Source organism: Chrysemys picta, chromosome 7, assembly GCF_011386835.1.
Source record: "Chrysemys picta bellii isolate R12L10 chromosome 7, ASM1138683v2, whole genome shotgun sequence".
Taxonomy (NCBI): domain Eukaryota; kingdom Metazoa; phylum Chordata; order Testudines; family Emydidae; genus Chrysemys; species Chrysemys picta.
Genome location: NC_088797.1, coordinates 19,181,618 through 19,207,949, shown reverse-complemented (window position 1 = coordinate 19,207,949; position 26,332 = coordinate 19,181,618). Strand labels below are relative to the sequence as shown.

The 26,332-nt window shown below is 44.2% G+C and overlaps 1 protein-coding gene and 1 long non-coding RNA gene across 16 annotated transcripts in view; one reads left to right on the top strand and one right to left on the bottom strand.

Annotated features, from left to right (window-relative positions):
- The window catches only part of FGD5 (FYVE, RhoGEF and PH domain containing 5), a 150,223-nt gene that overhangs the window by 101,269 nt on the left and 22,622 nt on the right, over nucleotides 1-26,332 (top strand). For 10 of the 15 annotated variants that reach the window (XR_010589035.1, XM_005288437.4, XM_042849860.2 and 7 more), the window contains 6 exons: nucleotides 6,359-6,446; nucleotides 9,503-9,553; nucleotides 11,658-11,716; nucleotides 15,045-15,116; nucleotides 16,684-16,752; nucleotides 25,794-25,877. Coding sequence is in view for 14 of the 15 variants with exons in the window: in XM_005288437.4 (XP_005288494.1) it covers nucleotides 6,359-6,446; nucleotides 9,503-9,553; nucleotides 11,658-11,716; nucleotides 15,045-15,116; nucleotides 16,684-16,752; nucleotides 25,794-25,877 (423 nt within the window). In the remaining variant the exon portion in view is untranslated. The remainder of the gene's footprint in view (nucleotides 1-6,358; nucleotides 6,447-9,502; nucleotides 9,554-11,657; nucleotides 11,717-15,044; nucleotides 15,117-16,683; nucleotides 16,753-25,793; nucleotides 25,878-26,332) is intronic. The other 5 variants (XM_065550886.1, XM_065550881.1, XM_065550885.1 and 2 more) reach the window with 2 other exon arrangements.
- The window catches only part of LOC103306084 (uncharacterized), a 47,245-nt gene that overhangs the window by 13,031 nt on the left and 7,882 nt on the right, over nucleotides 1-26,332 (bottom strand). The window contains exon 3 of the long non-coding RNA XR_010589036.1: nucleotides 6,445-6,595. This is a non-coding gene — a long non-coding RNA (uncharacterized LOC103306084). The remainder of the gene's footprint in view (nucleotides 1-6,444; nucleotides 6,596-26,332) is intronic.

Sequence of the window (26,332 nt, the reverse complement as noted above, 5' to 3'; positions counted from 1 at the left end):
CTTCTCTTTAAAGCTGCATTTCATTACATTTTTAAAAGCCTCTTATTGCTCCTTCTGCTGCTACCCCTACTTATCTGTCTGTCCTGCTACACTATGAAGTCAGCATGCCTCCATAATAACCAATAGGGCATGCTATGGCAGGGAAACAATAATAGGAAAAAAGGCATGCAAAAAATCCACTGAAAAGACCAGAGAAATGTGGGAGTCAGAACTTCTAGGCTCTCTTCCCATCGCTTCCACCAACTCACTGTGTGGTCTTCGGTGAGTCAAGTAACCTCTCCTGGCCTTGTCCTGGTGGGCAAAAAGTGTGTTTTTCAATTATGTTTAGCTCATCTGGCTTCACCCAATTAACATACTGTGATGATAATCGTGGTATAAGAACCTATACAGAACAGATTGAAAAGACCACCAAGACGCAGGCTAGTGCCTTTGAAGCCACAATGGCTGGCCACAGTTCAGACTAGCTACAGCATAGCCAGCTGATGTGTTAGCCTGTGTGTTGATGGGGCTTTTCAAGCACGTTAAGCTAACCTGACTAAGTTAATACAATTGAAAAGGATGCCCCTTTGTTGCCCATCATGTAAAAAAAGGGAATAAACAACATTTAGGTGATAGGGAGGCTGTGAGGATAAATAGGCTCTGATACTTTAAAGGTTATTTAGAATGTCAGTTCCATGAGGTATGGATCATGTCTTCCTCTGCAGCATGTCTGACATTTGAAAGTCAACATTTGCCAACAGATACCTTATGGTCACTGATGTAATTTCCTGTTCTAAGCAGGGGGGAGGGCTGGAATCTCACGCTCCACTGGGCAGAAACTTGGCAAATGCAGGCTTTTTATTGACAACCACTGTGCTCCTTATCACACTCAGCCAATCTACCCTGCACCTTCTTGTCTTCCTGATACAAACTGAGGGCCAAATCCTACTTACAAAGAAGCCGGTGGGGCTGCTCCTATGAGTAAGAGAAGCCGGATTTGAACAGAAGGCTCATCCAGAAAAAGGGGTAACATTCAGACCCTTCTCATCTCATTCTTAGAAATGGGAGCACCTAAGATTTATTACCCTTCTAGCCCATCAACTCAGAGCTTAGGGCCCCATGTTGATTCTGCTGCGGGCTTGGCTCCCCTTGACTTTAATGCTCAGGGTTGAGTGTACTATACATCAACCAGGAGTTGGTCAGCACTTTGCAGGATTGGGCCCTTAATCCTTTTCATGTTGTCTAGCACAGTGGTTCTCAAACTTTTATTTTCGTGGACCACTTGAAAATTGCAGATGGTCTCGGTGGACCACTTAATGATCTTTCCAAATGCTGTTTGTACTGTTAGCTAACTATTGTAAAGTGCTTTGGATAAAAGTGCTATATAAAAAAAACTTAATAAATGTTTTTTTCCCTAGAAATAAAAGCACACAACTCATGTTTTAATATCAGTAGTCTTACATTTCTAATGCCATGGATATGCCCTCTCTCCCTGCCACAGCAGCCCCCGAGCTGGGGCTGGGCAGGAGGGGCGGTCTCTTCCCCCACCACAGCAGCCACAGAGCTGAGGCTGGAAAGGAGGGCCATCTCTCCCTGTCAGCCACAGCTCTGGAGCTGGGGATAGTCGCCTCTTTCTCTGGCTGCCACAGCCCTGCACATCCCAAATTCCCCCCACCCCCTCTTCTCAGCCCACTGCCTCCTCCAACCTACCCCCCCATTCCCACCAAGGCCACCACCTCACCTTACATCTGCATCTTCTCCAGGGTCCAGGCACCTAATTAGGGGAGCTACGCCTGCACAGCTCCACTAATTAGGTGGATGGCCCTTCATTCTCTTGTGTGTGGCCACCCAGGCGCGCACCTTAGAGGGAACTATCCGCCGACCACCTGAGTGGTGCTCACGGACCACCTGAGTGGTGCTCACGGACCACAGTTTGAGAACCTCTGGTCTAAGGCATTAATCAGTTCAATTGTTTTCTTCTCAATCTGCCTTTGGAGTTTTCCAAATGATTCTGACTGTCCCCTTTGCCATCCACTCACTGCCCTTGGAGGCAGAGGCAGAGCAATCATAGAGGTGCACCTTGGCCCCTGGTACACAAGAAAGGATAAGGGCTCTGGTGTTAATGCTTTTCATCAGGGCGTTGGTTTGAAGTTCAGCTACGATCAGAGTTAATAGGATTTTGATTTGAGTCATAAATCCAAGCTCAGGAGCGTACTGTGCTTTTGCTATCCTGGGGCTTCTGTTCACTCACAACTGTGTAAAGAGAGGAATAAATAATCATAAAATCAATTGTGCATTTAAAAAAGAAAGGAAGAAAAGTGAGGGGGGTTTCCCCCCTGATTTTTAAGCTGGCACAGCTGTTTGTAGTTTTCACTGCGTTAGGTGCTAAAGGACCAATTTTTCAAAAAACAGGATTGGGGTGGCAATTGCAAAATAGGTGCAGAAATATTTGCACCTCTGTGGTGGAGTTTAAGAGTAAAATTACATGGCAGGGACAGGGTGATCTTATTTCTGTAGTTCTAACCAGAACCAAGGCAGCCTAACTTATCCCAAGCCATTAAACAGTCCCTCAATGCCAGATGATCCGTATGAACCTGTAGAGTTGGCCTAGATACATCAGTGAACTTGACTAGGTTTCCTTGGTTGAAAGATTGCTGGGCCATTAATGCTGATTTTCAATAAAAGTCTTGGAGCACTGGGGAAGTTCCAGAAGACTGTGAAAAAGTTAATGTTGTGCCAATTTTTAAAAAGGGCAAATAGAATAACCTGGGTAATTATGAGCCTGCCAGTCTGACATAGATCTCAAGCAAGATGATGGAGCAGCTGATATGTAACTCAATTAATAAAGAATTAAAGGAGGATAATGTAATTAATGCAAATCAACATGGATTTATAGAAAATAGATCCTGTCAAAGTAACTTGTTATCTTTGATGAGATTACCAGTTTGGTGGATAAAGGTAATAGTGTTGACGTAATAGACTTCTGTAAAGCATTTGATTTGGTAGCCCGCAACATTTTGATTAAAATAACTAGAACAATATAAAATAAGCATGGCACACATTAAGTGGATTAAAAGCTGGCTAACTGATTGGTCTCAAAATGTAACTATAAAAGGGGAATCATCATCTAGCGGGTGTGTTTCCAGTGGGGTCCCTCAGAGATCGGTTCTTGGTCCTAAGCTTTTTAACATTTTATCAATGACCTGGAAGGAAACATAAAATCCTCACTGATAAAGTTTGCAGATGACTCAAAAATTAGGAGCGTAGTAAATAATGAAGAGGACAGGTCACAGATTCAGAGGATAAACTGGGCATAAGCAAACAATGTGTGTTTTGATACAACTAAATGTAAACGTATTCAACTAAAAACAAAGAATGCAGACCATATTTACAGAATGGGGGACTCTAGCCTGGGAAGCAGTGACTCTGAGAAAGATTTGGGGGCCTGGTGAGTAATTGGCTTAATCTGAGCTCCCAGTGGCCAAAAGAGCTAATGCAATCCTAGGAAGCATAAACAGGGGAATCTCAAGTTGGAGCACAGAGGTTATTTTACCTCTATTTGGCACTGGTGCAACTGCTGCTGGAATACTTTGTCCTTTGTACAGGTGCCCACAATTCAAGCAGCATGTTGATAAATTGGAGAGGGTTCAGAGAAGAACCACAAGAATGACTAAAGGATTAGAAAACATATTTTATAGTGATAGACTCAAAGAGCTCAATCTGTTTAGGTTAACAAAGAGAAGGTTAAGGGATGACTTGATTACAGTCTGTAAGTATCTACATGGGGAACAAATATTTAATAATGGGCTCTTCAATCTAACAAAGAAAGGTACAATGTGATTCAATGGCTGGAAGTAGGTGTTAGACTAATTCAGACTGGAAATAAGGTGAAAATTTTTGACAATGAGTGTAATTAGCAGTTGGAACAATTTACCAAGGGTCGTGGAGGTTTTTCCATCACGGACCATTTTAAAATCAAGATTGGATAGTTTTCCAAAAAGATCTGCTCTAGGAATTCTTTTGGGAAAGGTCTAGGGCCTGTGTTATATAGGAAGGCAGACTAGATGATCACAGTGGTCCCTTCTAGCCTTAGAATCTGTGAATCTGTGACATTTATTGCTCAATTTATATACTCCTCAGCTAAATCAGTCTGTATTTGTCCATCTCATTCACGGTCTTGGTGTAATTAGCCACTGGTTATTTTCACAGCTGCCATAATTTCAGTGAACAACATGCTCCCCTTTTGCTGATAGATGGAATGATTCTTAATTGCAGACAAAAATCATATCTTAAAGGTTGATAGGATTGGCCACCCAGAAGGCAATGTGCTGATCCTTTCCCTTGTCTCCCCACAGTTAAGGGAAGGAAGGGTTGATCCCACATCTGTACAGGTCCATTCATCTAATTTGCTATAGCACGGGATGGTGAGCAGAGCTAGTGGACTGAACACAGCACTAGGTGCCAAGAACACAAGAGTTCTCATCCTGTCTTTCCCACTGGGTCAGCGTGTAACCTTGGACAAGTCATGTATTAACCTGATTGCATTTCAGTTTCTGAAGAGGCTAATAATTACCTCCTTCAGAGAGGTGTTGTGAGGGTTTGATAAGTTACTGTTTACACAGCATTTTGAATATATAAGACTGTCAGAAAGTGCCCACCATCTGCAGCACCCTCTGGCATCAGGCAGCAGCACAACCAGTGTGCCAGCCTCAGTTTCCTCTTGAATGGTCCCAGAAATAGTCCAAGCTGTCTTTCTGAGTATAAATAGCTCTTGCTGGGTTAATTTATTACAAAAGAAAGCCCCATGCATATAAGCTATAACAAGCCAGGTCCCCAACAATCCACCAACATACAGCCCTGGCATTTCTCACCATGCTCAGGCTCTCTGCAGCTTCAGCATCTCTCACCACAAAGTAAGAGCCCTCACCCCAGCCTCCAGCCCTCTCTGATCCTCCAGATTCAGCTCTCTGGCTCGCACAGCTAGCAGGCATCTCCCTCTGCTGCTCTCTGCCTTCAGTCCCCTCCAGCCTTCTCTGGCCAGAGCTCTCTGGCTCAGGAAGGCCAGCAGGCAACTCTCTCTGCTAGCTACCTGCAGGGCCGGTGCAACCCATTAGGTGACCTAGACAGTCACCTAGGGCGCTAACATTTGGGGGGTGGTGACCGCGGTGACCGGATCTTCGGCCACCCCTGTCGTCGGCGGTATTTCGGGGGTGGGACCTTCCACCGCCTTTGTCGGGGGCGGCATTTCGGAGGCGGGACCTTCCGCCGCCTAGGACAGCAAAAAAGCTGGCGGCGCTCCTGGCTACCTGGCAATTCCTTCCTCTTTCCAGTGAGGGCCTGTGGAGATTTCTGATTGCTGTAGGTTTCCCTAAGCAACTCTCTACTGCTCCTTCTGTCTATCCTCTGTGCTCAGGGAGTTCTCACCTGCCCTTTCCTATTTTCCTTCAGGGACCTCCTCCCTCTAGAGCCCAGCTGCCCTCTTTTAAGCCTATCTGGGGGGGTCAGGTGCACTGGCCTCTTAAAGGGCCAGTGTCACCCTGTGACGACAAAGACATTAAAGTGTCATATCTATCTCTCCATCTACACTACCGTATTTCCAGAGTGCTCATCGCTAGCAGCTAAATATAGCAATAACAAAGCATCATTGCGGTCTGAAACTGGACCTTCTTCTGTCTGCCTTCTTTGATTAGATCATATTCCTATCACTATTAACATTGTCCCCCTTCCTCTCTTTCCAAGTCACTGCTAGAGCTGTGCAAATATTGAACAACGAAAGCTGAAGCCATATGCAACTCAGCTAGTTTGGGGAGTTGGACATGGAAATCAAACCAACTGAGGGATTGTTGGGTTTTGTTTTGTTTTGTTTTTTGTTGGAGGACCTTGGCAAGGTGTTTGGAGGTTCTGCTTCCCTAATTTAGTCTCATTGGGGTATTTTGCTGTATTTGGCCCACACAAGCCTGATTCTTAAAGTGAAACCCAATGGACATAAAATCTGAAAAATGGCAAAAAGGCCTATGGGAAGCCAGCAAGCTGCATGCTGATTTGATTGCTTTGGCTCCTTGGATATCATTCTAAAATCTCTTCTTCTGACCTTAGCTTCTGATTGGTTCTCTGCCTCTCTTTTTCTTATTTCCTCCACCTCGGCCTGAACTATTTTGTGATACTGCATATGAATGGTGCTATTGGTTCTTTATAGAGATGAAGATTCAGATCTAATATATGCAGCTAGGTGAATAAATGGGAAACAGCTCAGTAGCACTGGTGTATGTAGTCACCGTGGCAGATTCTCCAGGAGGTGCATTAGGCATGTGAGGTCATAATCCAGGACTCAGACTACAGAGCACTGACTGTTGTGTTTTTCCCCTTCTCTTGAGGACAGCAGGATCCTGGTGGCAGCCCCCTGAATGTGAAACACCAGTTTTTGAAAGTGGTGCAGCGCATATTCCAGTACCGCGTGCTACTCACAGGTCAGCAAGATGAAAGCACTTCTAAACTTGCTATAACAGAGCCCCGTCTTTCCTGCACCGTGCCAGGGCCAGATGTAGATGGCAGGCCAGGGTTGGGGAGGACAGAATGCGGTCAGAACCACGGGCTGGAATCCCCAGGGAGCAACGATCTGTTTAATATAGAATAGAGAAATTATCATGTATTAATAGAGATAGGCCTGAGCTACAAATGTGTGATCTAGCTCTGGCGAATGATTGAATTGCACACTGGACAGGCCACTGGGGGTTAATGACAGCTATGGGCATAGTGAAGGGAGAAAGACCCCTGTTTAGTGAGATCATGCTGAAGTATAACTATAGGATTGGAGTGTGCAAAGTCAGACTCTTGTAAGCCTCATTTTCCTGGACTTACCCATATTGGTATCCACGGGTAGGGAAGGAAGAGTGCCCAGGCACTTGTTGTCAGCACATATGTTTGATTTTACTTATGATGCCATTCAGAGGTTAGCCCATACATGGGTCACTTAAAGCTAGAGATGATCCTGAACCAAAATCCTGGAGCCAACACCTCTGAACTCTGGAAAAACTCCCGTCTCAACTTTGCCACACCACAAAATCTCTCTCCATGCTCCCCCCTATCCTGGACATGTGTCACACTCTGTAGAATGCTCTTTTTCTCCTCAGGAATGTCCCCTGAGGTTCTGGCTTCTCGGGGCTGCTCCTTCTCATCCTGCCCACTGCTAATCCACTCCAGCCAAAGCTGCAGTTTGTGGGAGGAGCAGCCGTTCCAACAGGGAGAGGACCCAGTATCATGTCATGAACACTCAGTGCACAGGTTTAGGATATTGAGGCTCCCTACAAGGGAACAGCAGTGAATTGGTTGGGGCGGGAAGTGGTGAAATCTAACAGCACAGCACAGCAGATGTGGTGGCAGGTCAGTACATCAGATGGAATCACAGGAAACCAGAGATCATTAGATGTAAAGATAAAGAACCATATTGGGTGTATGTATGTGTGTGGGTGGGGAAAGATGGGAGATAACCTAAGTGTGGGACAGTGAGAAGGAAGCAGTAAACCCCTCCCATACTCAACAGCTGATAAAAGGAAGAGCATATTAGAGGGGACTCCTATAAATGCAGCAGAACAAAGGGATTGTCTGAAATGTTATTCACAGCACAGATTAGCAGCAGTTTCATCTTGCTCCAAACACATTGATCAAGGATGCAACTCATTTTTCACAGCTGTTTCTGCTTTTTTAGTAACAGTGACTCAAGTGAGCACTACATACCAGTAGGAGGATATTTTAGACTGACTTGCTTCCCTCTCTGGGTATATCTACACTAGGTGATGGAGCCTTTCAAGAAACAGCAGTTGCATGTGACATTTAGCTGTCTTGCTTTGTCCTTATAGAGGTTACGTGCTCCATACAGCAACACTGTTCTGATAGAATGGATTTGGCATGTCCACACACACAGTGCCCCTTACCACCACAGTATATTCTGGGACTTCAGGTGCACTTAATCCTATGGGAGCCAGCACTATTGCTGAGAGTTTTAGGGCGGTTACCAAACACGAGGAACTTCATTGTCAGACAAAGTTAGGAGAAGCAGAACAGCTGCAATGCTTGTGGATTCCCATTCAAACTATTGTAGATAGTATTGTAGATATCGATTGGAAATAGTACTGGTACACCCAGACATGAGATAGTCTTTGTTCTGGGCATTGCAGCCAACTGGTATAACCAATGCTTGTAAATCACCTAGGATGGCTGTTGCATGCAGATACAAGGTATTATATAGGCATTGCAAGACATTCTAAACTATAGGTGGCTGCAACAGTTCATCTAGGTTTAGAGAAGTCCATGGATGCTACCAGATGCCTTCAGATGATAGGACAGGCAGGGTTTGTTAAGGTACAGTCATTCAATTTCTCTGCACAGTGTGAAAAATAAAATACACCGGCTCTTATGTTCACAACTAGCTGTTTCTACCCAGATAAGGAAAGGTATTTAATCTCAACACTGGTTGCCAATTACTGTGCTACAGCCAAAAGGAGTTGCCCACATTAGTTAAATGTCTCTAGCCAAGTACAGAGAATGCAGCTGGGAAAGGGAAACCTAAATACAGCATGCCAACACAGCACATTACCTCCCTGCCAGACTAGGCATTGAAAGGCACAATAGCAGACTCCTCTTAACCTTCCAGAATCCAGATTGAGAGACCAGTACAGTTAAGAGGTGTGGGAGGACCTGGAAGAAGTGAACTCACATGAGAGGGGGAGACTGAGGACGAGGGGTGCGGGGGGGTTTCCATGATCCATGTTGCACTTTGGGGTATAGACCTGATTCTCAAATGTGAAATTTGGGGGCTTGCATTAATCAAAGAGCTAATTTAAAAGAGTAAATAGTTTCAGGATTGGGATTTAATAAATAAAAGCACCCAGATACTACAGTGATGAGGGTCACATAAGGAACTAGAGAGAGAGAGAAAAATACCCTGACTCACACGAGTAGTGCTCCTGAAGCCAATGGAACTGTTTGAGTGAGTAAAGGTTTGCAAGATTTAGCTCCTGTGATCATTACTGAAATTCTCTATGTCCAAAACACTGGAACATTGAGAAATATTGAATTATACTACTATGTCCATTTTCCTATTAATATAGGAAATCAGTAATTATATCTAGTACCATGCATTCAAATGGGAAAATAGAAAATGTTCATCGGAGACCATTTATTAATCAAACTGTGTCACACTCAGCAGCTTCTCTTGTCTGAGAAACAGGGAAACATTTTAGTTAGTTCCAGTTAGTGAGGTTTTACACCTGACATTCTTTGCTTTGAATCTCAGATTTGAATGAGCCCAAAATATCAAAACAAAACTCGTTTTTTAAAAAAAAGCCAAGTTTAATTTTGGAAGGAAATTAAATCTATCCAGACCTCCCTTTGTTTCCCATATAGGTGATTTTTAAAAGAGTAAAGGGTTATGCGTTATTACGGTTGTGTGTTTCAACTAGTCAATCCAAACTCTTTAATTATGTGGGAATTTACTGGATGTTCTATATCTGATTGTTTCCTACAGATTACTTGAATAACCTTTGTCCTGATTCTGCAGAGTATGAAGACACACAAGGTAATTTCAAATGGTAGAAGAGAAACTTTTATTTAGTATTATAAATAACTAGCAGTGCGATCTGTCCCAGGAATGTGTGAATGAAGCCCAGACTGCAATGGCATAGGTCTGATCTGAGGTCTCACTGTTAATTTAGGGGAGATTGCCTCTCCAGTATAAACTCTTTGAGCAGAGACCGTGCATTTTTGGGTTTGTACAGGGCCAAGTATATTAATTATTAATACAACAACTTATGGCATGACCCTCAACTCCCAATGGTATCAGAGCAGGCTGTGTCTGACTAGTCATACATTCAGAATGACCAAATCTGCTAAAAAAAAAAAATCTGAAACTTCTGGATAAAAAATTAAGCGGTCTGATTTTTCTAATAGGAGAAAATATTGGCCAGAGAGATGCTGTGTTCATTAGTATAGAGTGATCTCAGGTTGCATGGGTCTGACTGTTCTCTTACACAAGTGTAAATCCGGAGTAACTCCACTGGAGTGAATGGAGGTTAGAGCAGTGTATAAATGGTGTAAGTAAGATCAGACTCAGGCACAATGCGTGTGAAAGGCACAATGTAAAGCTGCATTCTGTCCCATTTCCGTATTTCATGTGGAATGGCCTGAGGCAGGATCTTCTCACTGAAATGGAAGTTCAAACACAAGTTCAGCTGCCAGTCGGTTGTTTTTGCTCAGCATCAGAGGCCTATGGTCACATTAACTTGGAAACTTGACCCACCTCCTAATACTGTGAGGAAGAAGGAGGAGGCAACCTTTTAAAGTAGGTTTGAGGTCATGTGCAGGGCAAGTAAGAGGGAAGTCAGACTGCTGTTGTCTGTCTCCTACCTTGCCTTCTCAGCCTGTGAATAAATAAAGGCAAGTATGAGCCACAGAACTGGGATCCAATCCCAGATTTCAAAACCTCATGAAGTTCTGAATTGTTTGGGCTCAGCACATTGGGCTAGCCAGAAAATTTTTATCCAGATCTGGATTTGGGGATTCTGGAAACTACCTCCACCTTCCCAAAATTTAAGGTTGATGAAGGATTGGTTCATATCCAGCTCTAAAACAGAGCAGAGCAAAGTCTCTGACAGTCCCTTGCTATTTCACAAGCACATGCAGTAAAGATCTGGAGGTTAAGATTTGGGGAATTCCTATAGCTCCGGCATGCAGAGCCTACAGAAAGAGAACTGAGTGCACTCACAAGCATAGCTCAAACTTTTTGGTTCATTCCCAGAGCTCAGCCACCAGCTAAATCCTAATCCAGTCTTGGCATACCCATGCTGGGTATGATACTTCTGAAGCAAAGTGGGATGGCCTGATGTGTTTATTTGCATGCCATTACCCAGAATGAACTTGCAGCTCACCATTGTTTTACACTGGTGCTGATGCTGCAGAGATCTGGAATCAGCAAGAAGGCTTGGTCTATACTTGTTCCTTGAGCTCTGACCAGCCCACATACACTTGAGAGACAACATATCAAAATCAGCTTGTTCAAAATAAAGAACTAATGAGGTGCTCAGCACCTATCAGGATAGGGCCTTTTAGTTGCCTTGGAATAATCGTCGTGGGTTACTCCCATTGAAGTCAGTATGAGGTCACAGGGGGATCAAGGCTAATGTTATATTAATCAAGCAAATACTGTTCTCGGCACATCCAATGTGAACCTGGAGTAACTCAGTTGAAATGAATTGGGTTACTCCTGATTGACCCTATATATAAATGAAAGCAGAACGTGGCCCACCTTTAAAGCACTAGTCATAAGCTAAAGATAAACTGTCATGCTTACAAAAAACTGCTACTGGAAGATATGTCACAAGATGATTTGGTGAAATTCCTAAGCAACTAAAGATGGTCCCATGAGCGTTCTTGTTTGGGGCAAGCTTGACTCACGGTATTATAGCAAGAGGGAGACAAAGGGAAGGAAAGAGGGGACCTGATGTGGAAAGCAAGGAGGACTGTTTGGGATCCTAGTTATTAAGGGCAGCTTGCCCCTGAAGGTGCCAATGCAGCTTAGCCAATGCATTTCTTTAAAAGATGTATTTATAAAAAGGTGGGATATAGGTTGCTTTTTCTAACCTCTCATGTGCTTTGTGCCTTTCTGTGTTGCTTCACCCCCTCAGCTGCCTTACTCATGGTCTCTGAAATTACGGACCGAGCCAACGACAGCATGCAGCAAGGGGTGAGTTGTGATTTGATGATTGGTACTGTCTTCTCTGTGAGTTTGCTGAGGAGTATGTGTCACCCCATCATACTATCCCAGAAACCCAGATCCTTTAGCCTGTGCAACTGGCTCTCTAATGCCACCCCTCCCCCATTTCCTCCCCTGGAGGGCACAGCAGAGAATCTGGGCTATAGTTTGCACAGCATTTGGAGATTCTCTGGGCTTTATAGAAGTGGTGGACTGTATAATTTTTGCTGATTAAGAGTTTATTTCAGAACCATTTCCTCTAAACTTCCATATTGACTTTTGCACTTTATTTTTATCATGTTATTATCACAATAATAATATCATATTATTAAAGCAGTGACATGGAAGAGATTAAACACAATTTCCTCCTTCCCCAACCTCTGTAAATGCACTTTGTTTTCTTGAGGGGCAGATTTCATGAGAGTCAAATTGCTGGTCTTGGAAGCTGTATTCCCGCTATCGTAACCCATTCATATACAAGCGCACACAAATCCACAGCTCCTTCTTCTCTTATTCATAAATTATCAATGCAAAGCAGTTAACAGCTGACTCTAATTACGGAACAGACTCAGAGTCATTCAGAATACAGTATTAATAACTTGACATGTATCTGGATGAATTCCTAGACTATAATTTAGACTTGGGATAGGAGGGAGAGTCCTGTTGGTACTAACACATCATACTACACTTCCAAATCTGACAGGAGCATTGAATTACAGCCTATGTTTTCTATGGAACACCAAGAATTAATTTATTAGCATTTTCTTTAATGGTAACAATACTCTAGCGCAGTGCTTCTCAAAGTGGTGGTCCACGGACCGGTGCCGGTCCGCGAGCCATCGGCTGCTGGTCCGCAGCAAGTTTCCTCATAAGAGCGTCGAATAGGATAATAATGTGGCACCGGTCCCTGGCACATTGGGGGAAAAAATTGCCGGTCCCCCACATCAGATAGCTTGAGAAGCACTAGCACCTTTTCCCCTAACCGCTTTTATCCCAGGATTTCAAAACATTTTACAAATTACCTCACATGAGTGCTGTGGGGCTAAGAAAATATTGGCATTTTACACATGCACAAGCAGAAGCTCAAAGTAGTATTAGAGGAACCTATTGCTCTGATTAGCATTCACTACTCTGAGCTAAGAAAGGGCTGTATTACCCTTTAAACCTCCACAGTTTATTACAGGCAGCACAGTCCTAATTTTTAGATACCTGCCCTCAATGTATCCCAGTGAGGTCCCATTGCCGCTGCTGGGCAGTTTCTTTTGGTCTCCTACTGCAATAGTAATCAGAAGAAATCCTAACTAAATCGCCTGAGCTTGTCATCCAGATCCCTTGGTATCCAGGGTTTCAACAATACTGTCTGCCAAATAAAAAGGGACTGGGGAGGGTGGAGTGTCACCCTATAGCAGAGAGGAGACCTGAGATGCTGATAGAGACTCTTTACCAAAGTTGTCAAAGTAATGACAATAATTAAAACCTCTTCCCTTCCCCCAGTATAAATAGGTGCCTTCTGATTGATACCGTTCCTTTAGTGGGAGCATTGGTTTGGTTAGATTCATTTTACATACCATGCTGGGTGCTAAGCTGATACAACTTGCGGCACTCATGTATTGTGCCTGTGCCACTCAGGCCAGGTAAGCAGTTAACAGTATCAGACTTTGGTAATGAGCTTCCTGATCTTTGCAAGGCTTTTGAAAGGAAGAACTGTGCTCGCTAGTTAACCTTTCAGACCCCTGGTACAAATCTATTAATCCTGAATGTAAAACCCCAGATAATCCTAGCAATGGTTCTAAAGTGCTTTCAATTACCCGTGTCACCTCAGCAAGAGCAGCTATTTGGTAAAAGGAGACAGCAATGTGTGGGCCCTTAGGGGGTGTATTTACGGGGGAGGGGAGCAGCATACTTTGCCTCCAGCTCCTCGCTTCCTGGATCCTGGAGGAAGAATGTCACTACAGAGCCTAATGTATCTATGTATCTATGGACTATAAGGTGGATAGAAAGCTGGCTAGATTGCCGGGCTCAACGGGTAGTGATCAATGGCTCGATGTCTAGTTGGCAGCCAGTATCAAGCAGAGTGCCCCAGGGGGTCGGTCCTGGGGCTGGTTTTGTTCAACATCTTCATTAATTATCTGGATGATGGGATGGATTGCACCCTCAGCAAGTTCGCAGATGACACTAAGCTGGGGAGAGAGGTAGATACACTGGAGGTTAGGGATAGGGTCCAGAGTGACCTAGACAAATTGGAGGATTGAGCCAAAAGAAATCTGATGAGGTTCAACGAGGACAAGTGCAGAGTCCTGCACTTAGGAAGGAAGATTCCCATGCACTGCTACAGGTTGGGGACCGACTGGCTAAGCGGCAGTTCTGCAGAAAAGGACCTGGGGATTACAGTGGACGAGAAGCTGGACATGAGTCAACAGTGTGCCCTTGCTGCCAAGAAGGCTAACGGCATATTGGGCTGCATTAGTAGGAGCATTGCCAGCAGTTTGAGGGAAGTGATTATTCCCCTCTATTTGGCACTGGTGAGGCCACATCTGGAGTATTGTCTCCAGTTTTGGGCCCCCCACTTCAGAAAGGATGTGGACAAATTGGAGACAGTCCAGCAGAGGGCAACAAAAATGATTAGGGGGTTGGGGCACATGACTTATGAGGAGAGGCTGAGGGTTTAGTCTGCAGAAGAGACTAGTGAGAAGGGATCTGATAGCAGCCTTTAGCTACCTGAAGGGGGGTTCCAAAGAGGATGGAGCTAGGCTGTTCTCAGTGGTGGCAGATGACAGAACAAGGAGCAATGGTCTCAAGTGGCAATGGGGGTGGTCTAGGTTGGATATTAGGAAAAACTATTTCACTAGGAGGGTAGTGAAGCACTGGAATGGGTTACCTAGGGAAGTGGTGGACTCGCCATTCTTAGAGGTTTTTAAGGCCCAGCTTGACAAAGCCCTGGCTGGGATGATTTAGTTGGGGTTGGTCCTGCTTTGAGCAGGGGGTTGGACTATAGGACCTCCTGATCTTCTATGATCAGTAATGGGCACTGTGTGGGGATAGGAAGCAGCAAGTGGGTGTGTCATGGACAGACAGATGTATGGCAACCCAACCACAGGTGGGGAAGCAGCTCGATAAAGCCCCACAAAACTGTTAGGCCCCAGTAGGTCAATCTGGTCCTAAAATCCCATTTGGCCCAACCTTGTCTGGGTGTCTCTGCTTTGACTCCAAACTGCTTAATGTCAATGTTATCTCTTGGTGGGGAGTGAGGGGAGGGTATGTCTGCTTGTCTAAAGAACAATCACCATCCCACCTCCTAAACTCTCTTTCTCTCCCTCAGGAAAACTTGCAGAAGCTGGTACACATTGAGCACAGTGTCAGGGGGCAAAGCAACCTCCTCCAGCCAGGAAGGGTGAGTGCTGCAGTCGGACCTCCTCTGATAAGGACATTGTTTTCCACCAGCTTTATTTCTGTCTGTGTGGATGGCGAGATTTCAGACCTCATGTCTACAGGTGTTGTTTACTGGGCCATTCCGATAAGAGTTGAAGCCCTGGTTTATGTAAAAGGCCTTCACTCTGCCAGCACTAAGACAGACATGCCAAGTGTCTCTTGTTAGGAGTGACAGAGCAGCCCCTATTTTCTAAGCAGAGTAGCAATCGGTTTCCCACTGTAGCTGTCCCCAAAGCTCACCGGTACAGTGTATTTCATTAGAGTCGCTATCGTTTTTCCCATAATGTCCATGTTTAAAGTTCTCAAGTGCTGGCAAGTACAGACTGTCGGCCTCAGAGCTTTGCAGTTGTATTTGGCTGGGTGAAGAGCTTGGAATGAGGGGAAATGACTTGTTTTCATTATTGTTATTCTTCTCATTCCCCAGAGGTATATTTCATGTAATATATAATTTATAAGTGATACAGAAATAGAAGTGTCTGTATCACAGACAGACAGACACAGTACCTAAATATCTCTTCACTAGTCTTGACTTGTCTTCATCACCAGATTTAAGTTGCTTGTCCTCACTTTCAAGCCCGCACAGTTCAGCTCCCCTGCCCCCATCCCTCGGCTTAATCTTCCTTTCTTGAGCCCTACAAACATGAAACTTCCCTTCAGTATCACAACATCTTAAAACAAAAACTTTATGTAACTCTCAAAATGTTCACACTACTAACCTAAGGAACCGCAGAATCTCACCATTGCAACCCTCATCTACCATGCTAGGTAATGTTTTAACTTGGGGCCTGATTTTACCATCCCTAACGCATGATATTTGCAGGATTGGGCCCTTCAATTGTAAATTATTCTGGAAGGGAACACTAGGTCAGATTCTGATCTCATTTGCAGCAGTGTAAATCTATATTAATTCCATTGACTTCAACGGAGTTACTCTAGATCTACTCTCGAGTTACTGAGATCAGAATCTAGTCCATTGTCTTGACCGATGTGAGAAGGGCCATATGTATCTGTGGTGCTGTATAAATAATAATAATAATATAAGGAGAGAGATAGACTATATGTCTATGTGTGTGTGCATATATGCTGTGATTCCAATACTCTTGCAGCCCATGCTCACCTGGTGTTTGTTGGTTCATTCTCATTGTAGGGGATATTTAAAAGTTGAATGTCCTTTTCTCGGAGTCCGTTAAATGTTGACTCCACTACCCTTGACAGAGTCATTTCTGTATGAACACAGCTGATAGTGGGGAAGCGAAGTAAGCAAGAAACTGCCCTGTCCCTGACAAATGTATAGGACTGGTATGAAAGTAAATGGTAAAAAGGAGCAACTGACACTTGACTGACCGAGGACAGATAGGACTGATCTGAATAATGAATAGACCTTATTGTCATGAGGAGGATCAGGCTAGCAGAGACAGGAGTGTTAGAATCTCCTCAGGAAAGGCAAAAGCATTGAATGCCCTCCGTTCACTTTGAGGGGTGTTCGGTGTTCACAATAATGATACTGATGCCCCTGTTTCCTCCCTCAGGAGTTTCTGAAAGAGGGAACACTGATGAAAGTGTCTGGGAAAAACAGGCATCCTCGGCATTTGTTCTTGGTAAGGATATTTCATTGGTTTGTTGCCTTTCTCATATCATATCAGGAGTTTCCATGACTACTAAGGAGACTGAATATGGCCCTGAACTACAGCTGAGCTTGTGCACATTGGGGCTGCCAGGTAATTTAAATAGCACTGGTGACATAACGTATTGGCATGTGTCAATGAGTGAGAGATGTTGACTTCTAGGATGTAATTTTCAGAAGGGTTCAGCACCTACAACTGGCACCAGAATTTCAGAAGATCTCAGCACAATGAAAGTGGCTCTGACTTTGGGCTAACAATTAATTCAGTTTCTCCTCAGGTTGAATCTCCCAACCTTCCAGCCTGGTTTGGTTGCTCCAGTGACTTGACCTTCCAGCTAAGTCATTAAAGAAAAAAGTTCACCCCTTTCAGGGTATCCAAGTCCAAAACACACACACAAGAGTCTTCCACCCCCAGTCCCAATCTGGGCACAGCCCCTCCTGCCTGAGGGTCGCTCTGTCTTCACTCTGAGGAACTTCAGACACACTTCAACCTACTCTTTGGGCTTTGCTCTCACCCCTCAGGCCCTCCTGGGCTCCTCTGAGACCCTCCCTGCTCTCTACCAAGCAGTGACTCTCGGGCCTTCCTACTTAGAGTCTCCCTTTTCTCCACAAGTTTCTGTCTTGTCTCCACACCAGAAGGCCGGACTTAGCTACATGATCTGTCTGCCCCATGACTGCTCATTTTCTCCACCAAGGAAGGTGAGCTAAGGGTGTCATAGGTGGAGCTGGACCCATCTCCCCTTAAAGGGCCAATCACCCTGTGACAGGCTGGGTGCTGAAAACCAGACTCTAATTGGGGGAACTGAGAACTTGAAAATCTGCCCCTGAGCTCTTTTGAAAATTTGGTCCCTAGTGTCTGACCAACAGAGAGGATAAGGAAGCCACTACTAGCAAGAGCTTAAAAAAAATTATTTTGGCTCAAGAAGTAGAGCCTTGTTTTTGGAGCTCAAGGATGTGAGTTCTAGTCCCAGTTCCCCATTTGTGCATGAGTGTATGGTATCTAGTTATTATATTTGTTGTCTGTGGCACATTCTTTCTTCTGGAAACATAGCATCTCTTCACATTTGGCTAGAGGAATTGCTGCCCCAACGTCTTTTCTCTTCACATTTGGCTAGAGGAATTGCTGCCCCAACGTCTTTTCTAATGTGTTTTTTGTTGTGGTGGTTTTTTTAACATTCATGATTTTCTTTTGTATTAGACAGTATTGGCTAATGGCTAGAGCAGAGATCTGGGGATCAAGACTTCTGGGTTCCATTCTCAGCTCTGCAGCTAGTTCACTCCATAACTATAGGCAAATAATTTTGCCTTTCTGCATCTGATTTACCCCCTCTATACCCTAGGGATAATGATACTTACTTGCTTTCTAAGGGATTGTGATGCTTAATTTCTTGATGACTAAAAAGTTCTTTGAGATCCTCAAAGGAAATGTGCCATAGAAATACTGAGTAGTGTTATTACAATACTGTGTTGCAAAATTTAATTTAAAGTCATGGGATAAATGCTTAGAATACTGTATTTTCTGCAGATTTTCTAAATCTTGAACAGGGAAATTTACACTGGGGCAAATATGAAAATGAGAGAATACTTATACCAAAGTCACGTACTTTGCCATGGATTCTTCATATTTCCTCTTCTGATTATTATTTCATAGTTATGTGAAAAAGCTTCCTTGCTCATTGCTCATCTTCTCTGCCTGCTTCACCATGAGAGGCTTGATTGATTTTGTGTGGGACACCATGCTGCCCATATGCTTCTTTGATGGCCTCATTGATTTCTGCAAAACTCAAACTTTGATGTATTGGAAGTAATGGGTCGAGCCAAAATCTTCATGATGTGATATCACTGCAATGCTCTTTTATTGAATCTTGCTGGACAATCTGAAACAATAGTTCTACTGCTCAAACCATAACCAGTTTTAAGCCTGTGGCAAAATTGCCATTTATTTGAACTGGACCAAGATTTGACCTTAAGAGTGACCCATCTAGCTCTATGGTGGTTAACTCTGAAACCTACTGATGCCAGTGTGAATGTTGATATTATTAATTTTTTACTGCTGATTATTTTAGCAGAAATAGCCAACTGTTTTGGTGCTGTGGGTGGATTTTGGAATTGTGAACAGAATTTGAGCAGAATGCCGTGATGTTCATATGGTCACAATTCCACCATAGGGACATCAGAATCTGTGGCCATTACTATTACGGCTGAACTACAGGACCAAAAGGAGGAGCAGGAATCAGATAGAGAGAAAATCTAGTTTAAGTAATAAACAGGGATAGGAGAGTAATTTAAACTTGGGGGGCAAGGTAAACTGAGCCACATTTCAAATAAAATATACTTGCAAGTTTATCCTCAGCTTGAAAGTCACAGAGGCAGAAAATACTACCAAAATGAACGAAGCACTGAAATAAGTGTAAATTTATTATTAGGGGGCTTTGTGGTGGCAACTACCAGTTGAGGAACAACATCACGCTTCACCTAAAGATTCTGCTGCTCAAAGCTGAGTGTCAGCTGCAGGGAGTGAAATAATCCCTTGGCAGATGGAGATATTACATGTAGCCCAGGGATTCTCAACCTGTGGCCCACTTGCAGCCCAGTCAGCACATAGCTGCGGCCCATGTGACATCCTCAGGGCCATACAGGTAGTATATATACTGTGTGATTGCAGCCCATATAACACAGAGAGAGCTCCATGTGCAGCCCACAATGGTTAAATAGGTTGAGAACCACTGTTGTAGCCCATGAAAAAGGGGGAAATGATTGCAAAATAAAATAACTCTCATGTCAAACTCTGAATGTGTTTGCATTATCTCCCCAGTAATACTGCAGAATCTGTCATGCTACAATCACTCAGGGGGTGTGCTTACTGGACCTTTGTCCTGTTAAACCAGCAAGGAAACTGCTGCACAGCTCTGGCACTTATCTCATTCTTGATATATAGCACACCTCCTATATGAGCCCTGAATCTATACCGTACATCTCTGCCAATGCAAGTAATCCTGGCCTGCAGCACCCCATCCAACCACCAGCACTGGACGTGTATCCATATTACACTTGGCTCTGCCAATGCACTTCATCCCTGACCTGCAGGACCCTGCAATACCAGTCCTGAGGCCCTGGCTCAGGGGTCCATCTCAATTCTGACCTCCAGCAGCCCCTGCTATTCCAGAATCCTCTGGAGTTGACTTCTAACTGTACTAGAAAAAATAACTTAATACTCTCCCAAAGGAGGGGAAAGCCTAGATTTTAAAATCTTCATTCATTCAAAACCCTGACAAATATTCTAAGGGTGGTATCCTAATTAGGGTTACCATATTTCAACACTGAAAAAAGAGGACACTCCACAGGGGCCCCGGTCCCGCCCCAACTCCGCCCCTTCCCTGCCCCCTTAGCCCCACCCCTGCCCAACTCCGCCCCCTCCCCTGAACACCCCGCATTCCCCCTTCTCCCTCCTGCCCCCCAGGCTCCGGCTGCTGCTGCGCTGGGGAAGTTGCTTCAGCCCCCGCCATGGTGGAGAGCGGCAGGAGCTGGGAAAGTTGGAGCCCAGGGAGGAGGCGGCTGCGTGCTCAGATGCCGCCCGCCGCCTCTGTGCCCCGGCAGATCGGCAGATCACGGGAGTTGTAAGTTTTGCTGCAGCCACTCGCACTTGGGGTCCCCTTACCATGCCTCCCTATTTTCCCTGACATGTTCGGCTTTTTGGAAATTCCTCCTGGATGGGGATTTGAGGACCAAAAAGCCGGACATGTCCGGGAAAATCTGGACGTATGGTAACACTAATCCTAATCTTATTGAAGTCGCTGGCAAAACTCCAGGGGGACCAGGATTTGGCCTGACATGTTTTGCAAAACGTAATTTTCAGATCCTTTGTGGATTTTTTATGGTCCTTACTGTGTCAATTGCTATGCCAAAAAAGTGCATTAAAATGGAATACGTGTGATTGGGTTTTGCTTCGGTTTTGTTTGGATGAAATACGTAAATGTGCCTGAATAGACCCTAAAAAAAAAAAAAATCTGAAGAAAGGATTGGATTTCAGAAGTGCTCAGGAGAGGCCTAATTCTGCTCCCATTGACATCAAGTTAGGCCAAAGCTGAGTGCTTTGGAGAACCTCGCCCAGAAAGCACATGCTTGAGCAAAAGCCTGAGAAGGGATTTTATCCCCCAATTTACCCTAGAAATAAATCAAACTCAAGCTGTGGTTAGAACATGCTGTTAAAATGGTATGTGTGTATGTGTGCTATGCCTCATGTGTTTGCAACCACGCTTTGTGTAGGTCTCGGTGTTGTGTGTATTTGTGTTCACATGTGGGGCATAGGTCTGTAATGTGCGGTTCTGTGTGTGTGTATAAGCATGTGTGTGGCATGTACATGCATGTATTTTATGCAGGTGTGTAAACCTGCATAAGTTGATGAATATCTGTTGTGTGTATTGCACGGCTACTGAGCTGGCTGTCTTGTGTAGGTCGATGGTATTGTTGAATGTGGTGTTTCCTGGCAGGATGTTTGGTGTGTTTTGCTGGGCGCCTGTTTCCTGAGTCCAGTCTCTGTTTACACGGATGTTGGAGCCTCTTTGCAGAGAGCACAGAATGGGCTGCTGAAGCTGGCAGGCTCCTAATCGCCCCCCCCCCCTCCCCCCCCCCCCCCCCCGACTACAGGACTCTTCGACTCAGACACTATCTCTTATCTCACACTTCCAAGAATTTCTCTACAAAAGCTGCTTGTGTTGGACGGGAGGCGGGGGAAGCTGCCATTGACTGGGAGATTTTGTTCCACACTCCAGACAACCAGGCTGGAGTTTAGCAGGATTCTGAGAAGTGCAATGCCATCCCAACTTCAGGCTCAGTCCTGCACTCTTGACGTTAATAGGAGTTTTATCATTGACTTAATTGGGAGCAGTATAGGGCTCTTAGAGAACAAATTTAGGACAATCAAATGTGTGGCAGAAGTTTCTGGAGAATAAATGCACTGGATGTAGTTAGTATTAGGGGTGGGTGAACTTTTTCTGCCTAATTTTGAATCCACTTGAACATCATAGGTTTGGAAATTCACTGTGAACTCTAATGTTATTGTATTCCACTCTATATGCATCCGAAGAAGTGGGCTGTAGCCCACGAAAGCTTATGCTCTAATAAATTTGTTAGTCTCTAAGGTGCCACAAGTACTCCTGTTCTTTCTAATGTTATTGGGTTCACATCACACTTAAAATGGACTGTGATGAAAGGAACCGAGGGAGAAGAGTTAGAGCAGGGAATGTATTCATGGAGTGTGTATATGTATTGAGGGGCACAGAATAGAAATACTGGTTCCATCAATATCTCCTGTGCAGTTCAAGAACCCCAGACATTTAAATCCTTCAGTGATCTCTGGCACTGACTCTCCTTAATCTCACACCACTACAATACAGTATGTATCGCCATGCAAACCTCCATGACAGTTGCATTCACTGTGGACTTCCTGATCCCAAACTGGTGCCCAACTGACTAGTAACTATCCAAGGCAGCCAATTTGCACAGGACTCTCTTTTTTTCTGGAAGTTTTTGTCCTTGTGGTCTGGCACTGCAGTATTGAGGCTAGCTCTCCTTCAGTTTATATAGTTACTTCTGTTCATCCCAAGTCTTAAGAACAACTTACTCCACCAATATGAAGTTGTCGTCAGGACCCAAAAGTAGTGCTCCACCTGGTGACTATCACCCTCAGGTACTGCATGAAGTTGGCTATGCTGGGTTACATGGTGCCTCACTATTATAACAAAAACTCCATCAGCTGCTAGTCTTGGTCCCTGGCTCTTCACAGGCACTGCCAGAAGGGCCTCCACCTCCTTGCCTCAGACGCCCAACAACTGTTTTTCAAAATTTCAGTAGAAATCAAGTCAATAGGAGTTTTACCATTCACGTAAGTGGAAGCAATATAGGGCCCATAGAGAAAAAATACTGTAAAATCCTTAGGACAATCAAACATGTGGCTGGAGTTTCTGGAAACCAAGCAAGGAGTGAGAGCTGAGCACATTCATTCTGGCCTACATTTCGAGAAAAGACCTAGGAAATGGGGTCAGCAGCCAGGATTTTCCAAGGGATTGGAGCAGTTTGATCTCCTCTACCACAATTCCCCTGGGATTCCTGAAGGCTGCCAGAAGGTCTTTCATTACCTTTCAGAAGCCACTACTTCGAGAAGCTGTGCAGGGATAGGTACCCAATGGGCAGTGCAACTGCAATGGTGCAGAAGAACACAAATCTGGGACAAAAGGCAATGCTACAACTGAAATACCCCGGCTACTGTGGACCACTGGACTGCTAGTGGTTGGCTAGTACTAGCCAACCAATTCATTTACCCCTAATTCAATTCTCTAGTGTAGACAGCCAGGGAAAGCAGCAGGCAGGGCAGCGCCTCTGTGCCTCTTTTACATAGCATCCCTCTCCTGGCAAACTATGAAATATTCATCCTAATTTCATTGCAAGGAGTCATTGCTAGTGGGACCTTATAAGAGATTGGAGACACATTTCTCCTCTGTATGCAGCATGGCAAAACAGAAGGAAAAACAAACTCCACCTCCAGTGGGCAATTACAAAACAAAGCCATCATCAATGATTAATAAAATCTTGGGATACTAATCAGAGCTGCCATGGCAACAGTATGCACTTGGGTTGTTTTTTTAAAATATTTTTTTATAAATAAAATAAACAGGGTTTGCAGCCAATGAGGCACAGCAGTGCATGCTAGGAAGATCCTATGTTTTTTATGAGATTTTTGTGTTTGTGTGATTTAGTCCCCTTCATTCGCTGCCTCTTCTGTGGTTTGGAATGACCCTGAAGTATGTGGCACTGTTAACTGGCAAAGGAGGGGACTGCTTTCTTCTGCAATCCAGTAACCTTTGAAAATTCAAGGGACGCTTTCACCCCCAACTCTCTGGCAGAATCTCCAGGTGGAGGTGAAAGTAAACAGAAGAGAATGGAGGTCGTTTTCAGATGATGATAAAAAAAACACGTCTTTCTTTCTTTTTTTTTTTAACAATTGCTGCCATCCCAGCTGATACTAACTTCAATTAAAAAGCTCATCCCTCCAGTGAGATCAAGCAAACAATAGTTTATTCCAGCTGCTTTTCAATGAACAGTTTATGATAGGTTTACCTCCCTTAACCACTCTGATCCCCAATTTCCAATAGGCTGTGATGAATTCCTCTCTGTAGCTAGCACAGCCCTGGTTAAACTGAGAATTATAATATGATCAGTACAGTGCAGGTGTCACTGCGCTGATTAGATTAATGTTAGCACAGATGGTAATTTATGAAGCAATAAGTAAATGGTATAAAAACTCCATGACAAGCCATTTGTCACCAAGTTCTATGGAAATTCTATTGTTATGCCATTAGAGGAGTAAACCCTTCACTTCAGAATAGAGAGACTACAGCTTGAGACTTCTCTTCCTTCTCAGAGTTATAGTTTCAATGTAATAATAATACTTTTTGTCTGAGGATCTCAAAGAGCTTTACAAATACTAATGAATTAAGCCTAACCACTGGGAAGTAGGCACCCCCATTTTAAAGATGGGTAACTGAAGCACAGACTTGCCCAAAGTCAGACAGTGGCAGCACCAAGAACAGAACCCACAGGTGAACTCCTGACTCCTTTGAAGTCAATGGCAAAGCTCCCGTTGACTTCAGTGTAGCCAGGATTTCACCCTGCGAGTCCTAACCCCAAGTCTCCCTTCTCTAGCCACTAGAAACTGTTCCGTCTCTGCAAGCAAGCTGAACCACGACCTTCTAAGAAAACATTCAGAGAGTCCCAAAGGTTCCATTTTTTCAGGCAAGGGCATTGGGGGAAGCAGAGGAGGACAGAAAAACATTTAGGGCCCAGAAAAGGAAATGACCAGGTGGCAACTCAACTTCTCGTGATGTCCAATGCCAATGACATCCTCGTGATCAGAAAGGGGGTCAGCAGGGTTCAAATCTAGATCCATTGAGCCCAGCAGAGTTACACCAGGGATGAATTTGTCCCTTTTTGTATGAAGCTATTTTATAAACAAACAAGTTACAGGCAAGAAGATGGGACTTTAAGTAGCAGATAGATTTTTCTCATAAATGGAAAAGAGCTCTCTCAGACCTTTGATGTATATCAGATGCAGCACAAGCACCCAGTGATATGGTGGTCTGTTGAAGATAATGCTTGTAGGGTTAAGTCAGACCGCACTAGGGCCTTGGAAAATATCACAGTAGGGTTCCTGGCACCTTCCCCAAGATCATTGCAACTTATACCCACATTTCACTCTGTTTTCACTGAAGGGACGCAGAGAATGGAAGACCATCTGATTCTGTGGGGTCTGTACATGCCAAGGTCCAGCCCTAATCACATTTCATTGGCATTTTCATTGGGGAGATAATGCAAGGTTGTTCACAGCTCAGTGTGAAGGATAACATTTTCAATACTAGGGGATGGCATCTCCATTGCCTTTCCCAAGCCTAGGGAGACCAGGTGTCCCAATTTTATAGGGACAGTCCTGATTTTGGGTTTTTTTTCCTTATATGGGCACCTATTACCCCTCCTCCCCGTCCCAATTTTTCACACTTGCTGTCTGATCACCCTACCCGAGCCTCTTGCACCCCGTCTCTCAAGATTTCTCTGATGGTGGATGCCAAAATTTCTCCAAGTTCTGAGTACTAACGTGTATGTGCAATGGCAAGAACTCCAGAGCCGCAGGTTCGAAAGGGGTTAGCCGGGATGTGTATGTGCCGAGATGGTGCATTCAGACCATCTGTAGCCTTTCCCTTAACACACAGAGCCATTCCACCTACACTGAGCACTTAGTAATTAACAACAGTCGAAATGTGCCTGAACCAAAATCCAAACACTCTTGAGCATTGTAGAAGTTTGGATCTGGATCTGAACTTCGTGGCTCACGCCTGTCTTTAGTAACAATTCATGCAATTCTTAAGTCGCTGCTGGCTCTGGGCATCCCTCCCACCCAAGAATAATGGTTAAGCTTGCAAGACATATTGCAAATTATTGATTTTTGTCTTTCTCTTCACATAGATGAATGATATTCTGCTGTACACGTATCCCCAGAAGGATGGCAAATACCGACTGAAGAACACCTTGGCTGTGTCCGGCATGAGGGTAATGCTTAGTTCAGATGACAACCTGGCATTAAAGTTTATTTGGGGCTTATTGGCTGCCTTGTTAATGCTTTGCCAGTTTATGTCTCCTTTCCAGTTGACTGAAAGGAAAAAGGGCATTTTATCTAATGAGTCCCTTGCCTATTCCAGGAATTAAAGAGGAAAATATAAAGTACACAAATAAAAGAATATGTAAAAGGTTGCAGATTAGCATGACTGCCTCATTTGGGCTGGTGATGAATAAAGCAAACCAAACTCAAAGTTACTAACCGATCATGACTTTTCACAGAAGCTACAGAGGGAAAAGGCATCCCATCTAGTCCTTTTCCCTCTCCCTGTTCCCAACCAATGATTGTTCCCTACAATATATTAACCAGGGTTTTAGCACCTCCTAAAAATTCACACTCATGTCATTCCCTTCTCTGGGAGCTTTCACGTCCATCCCCTTCAGCTGAT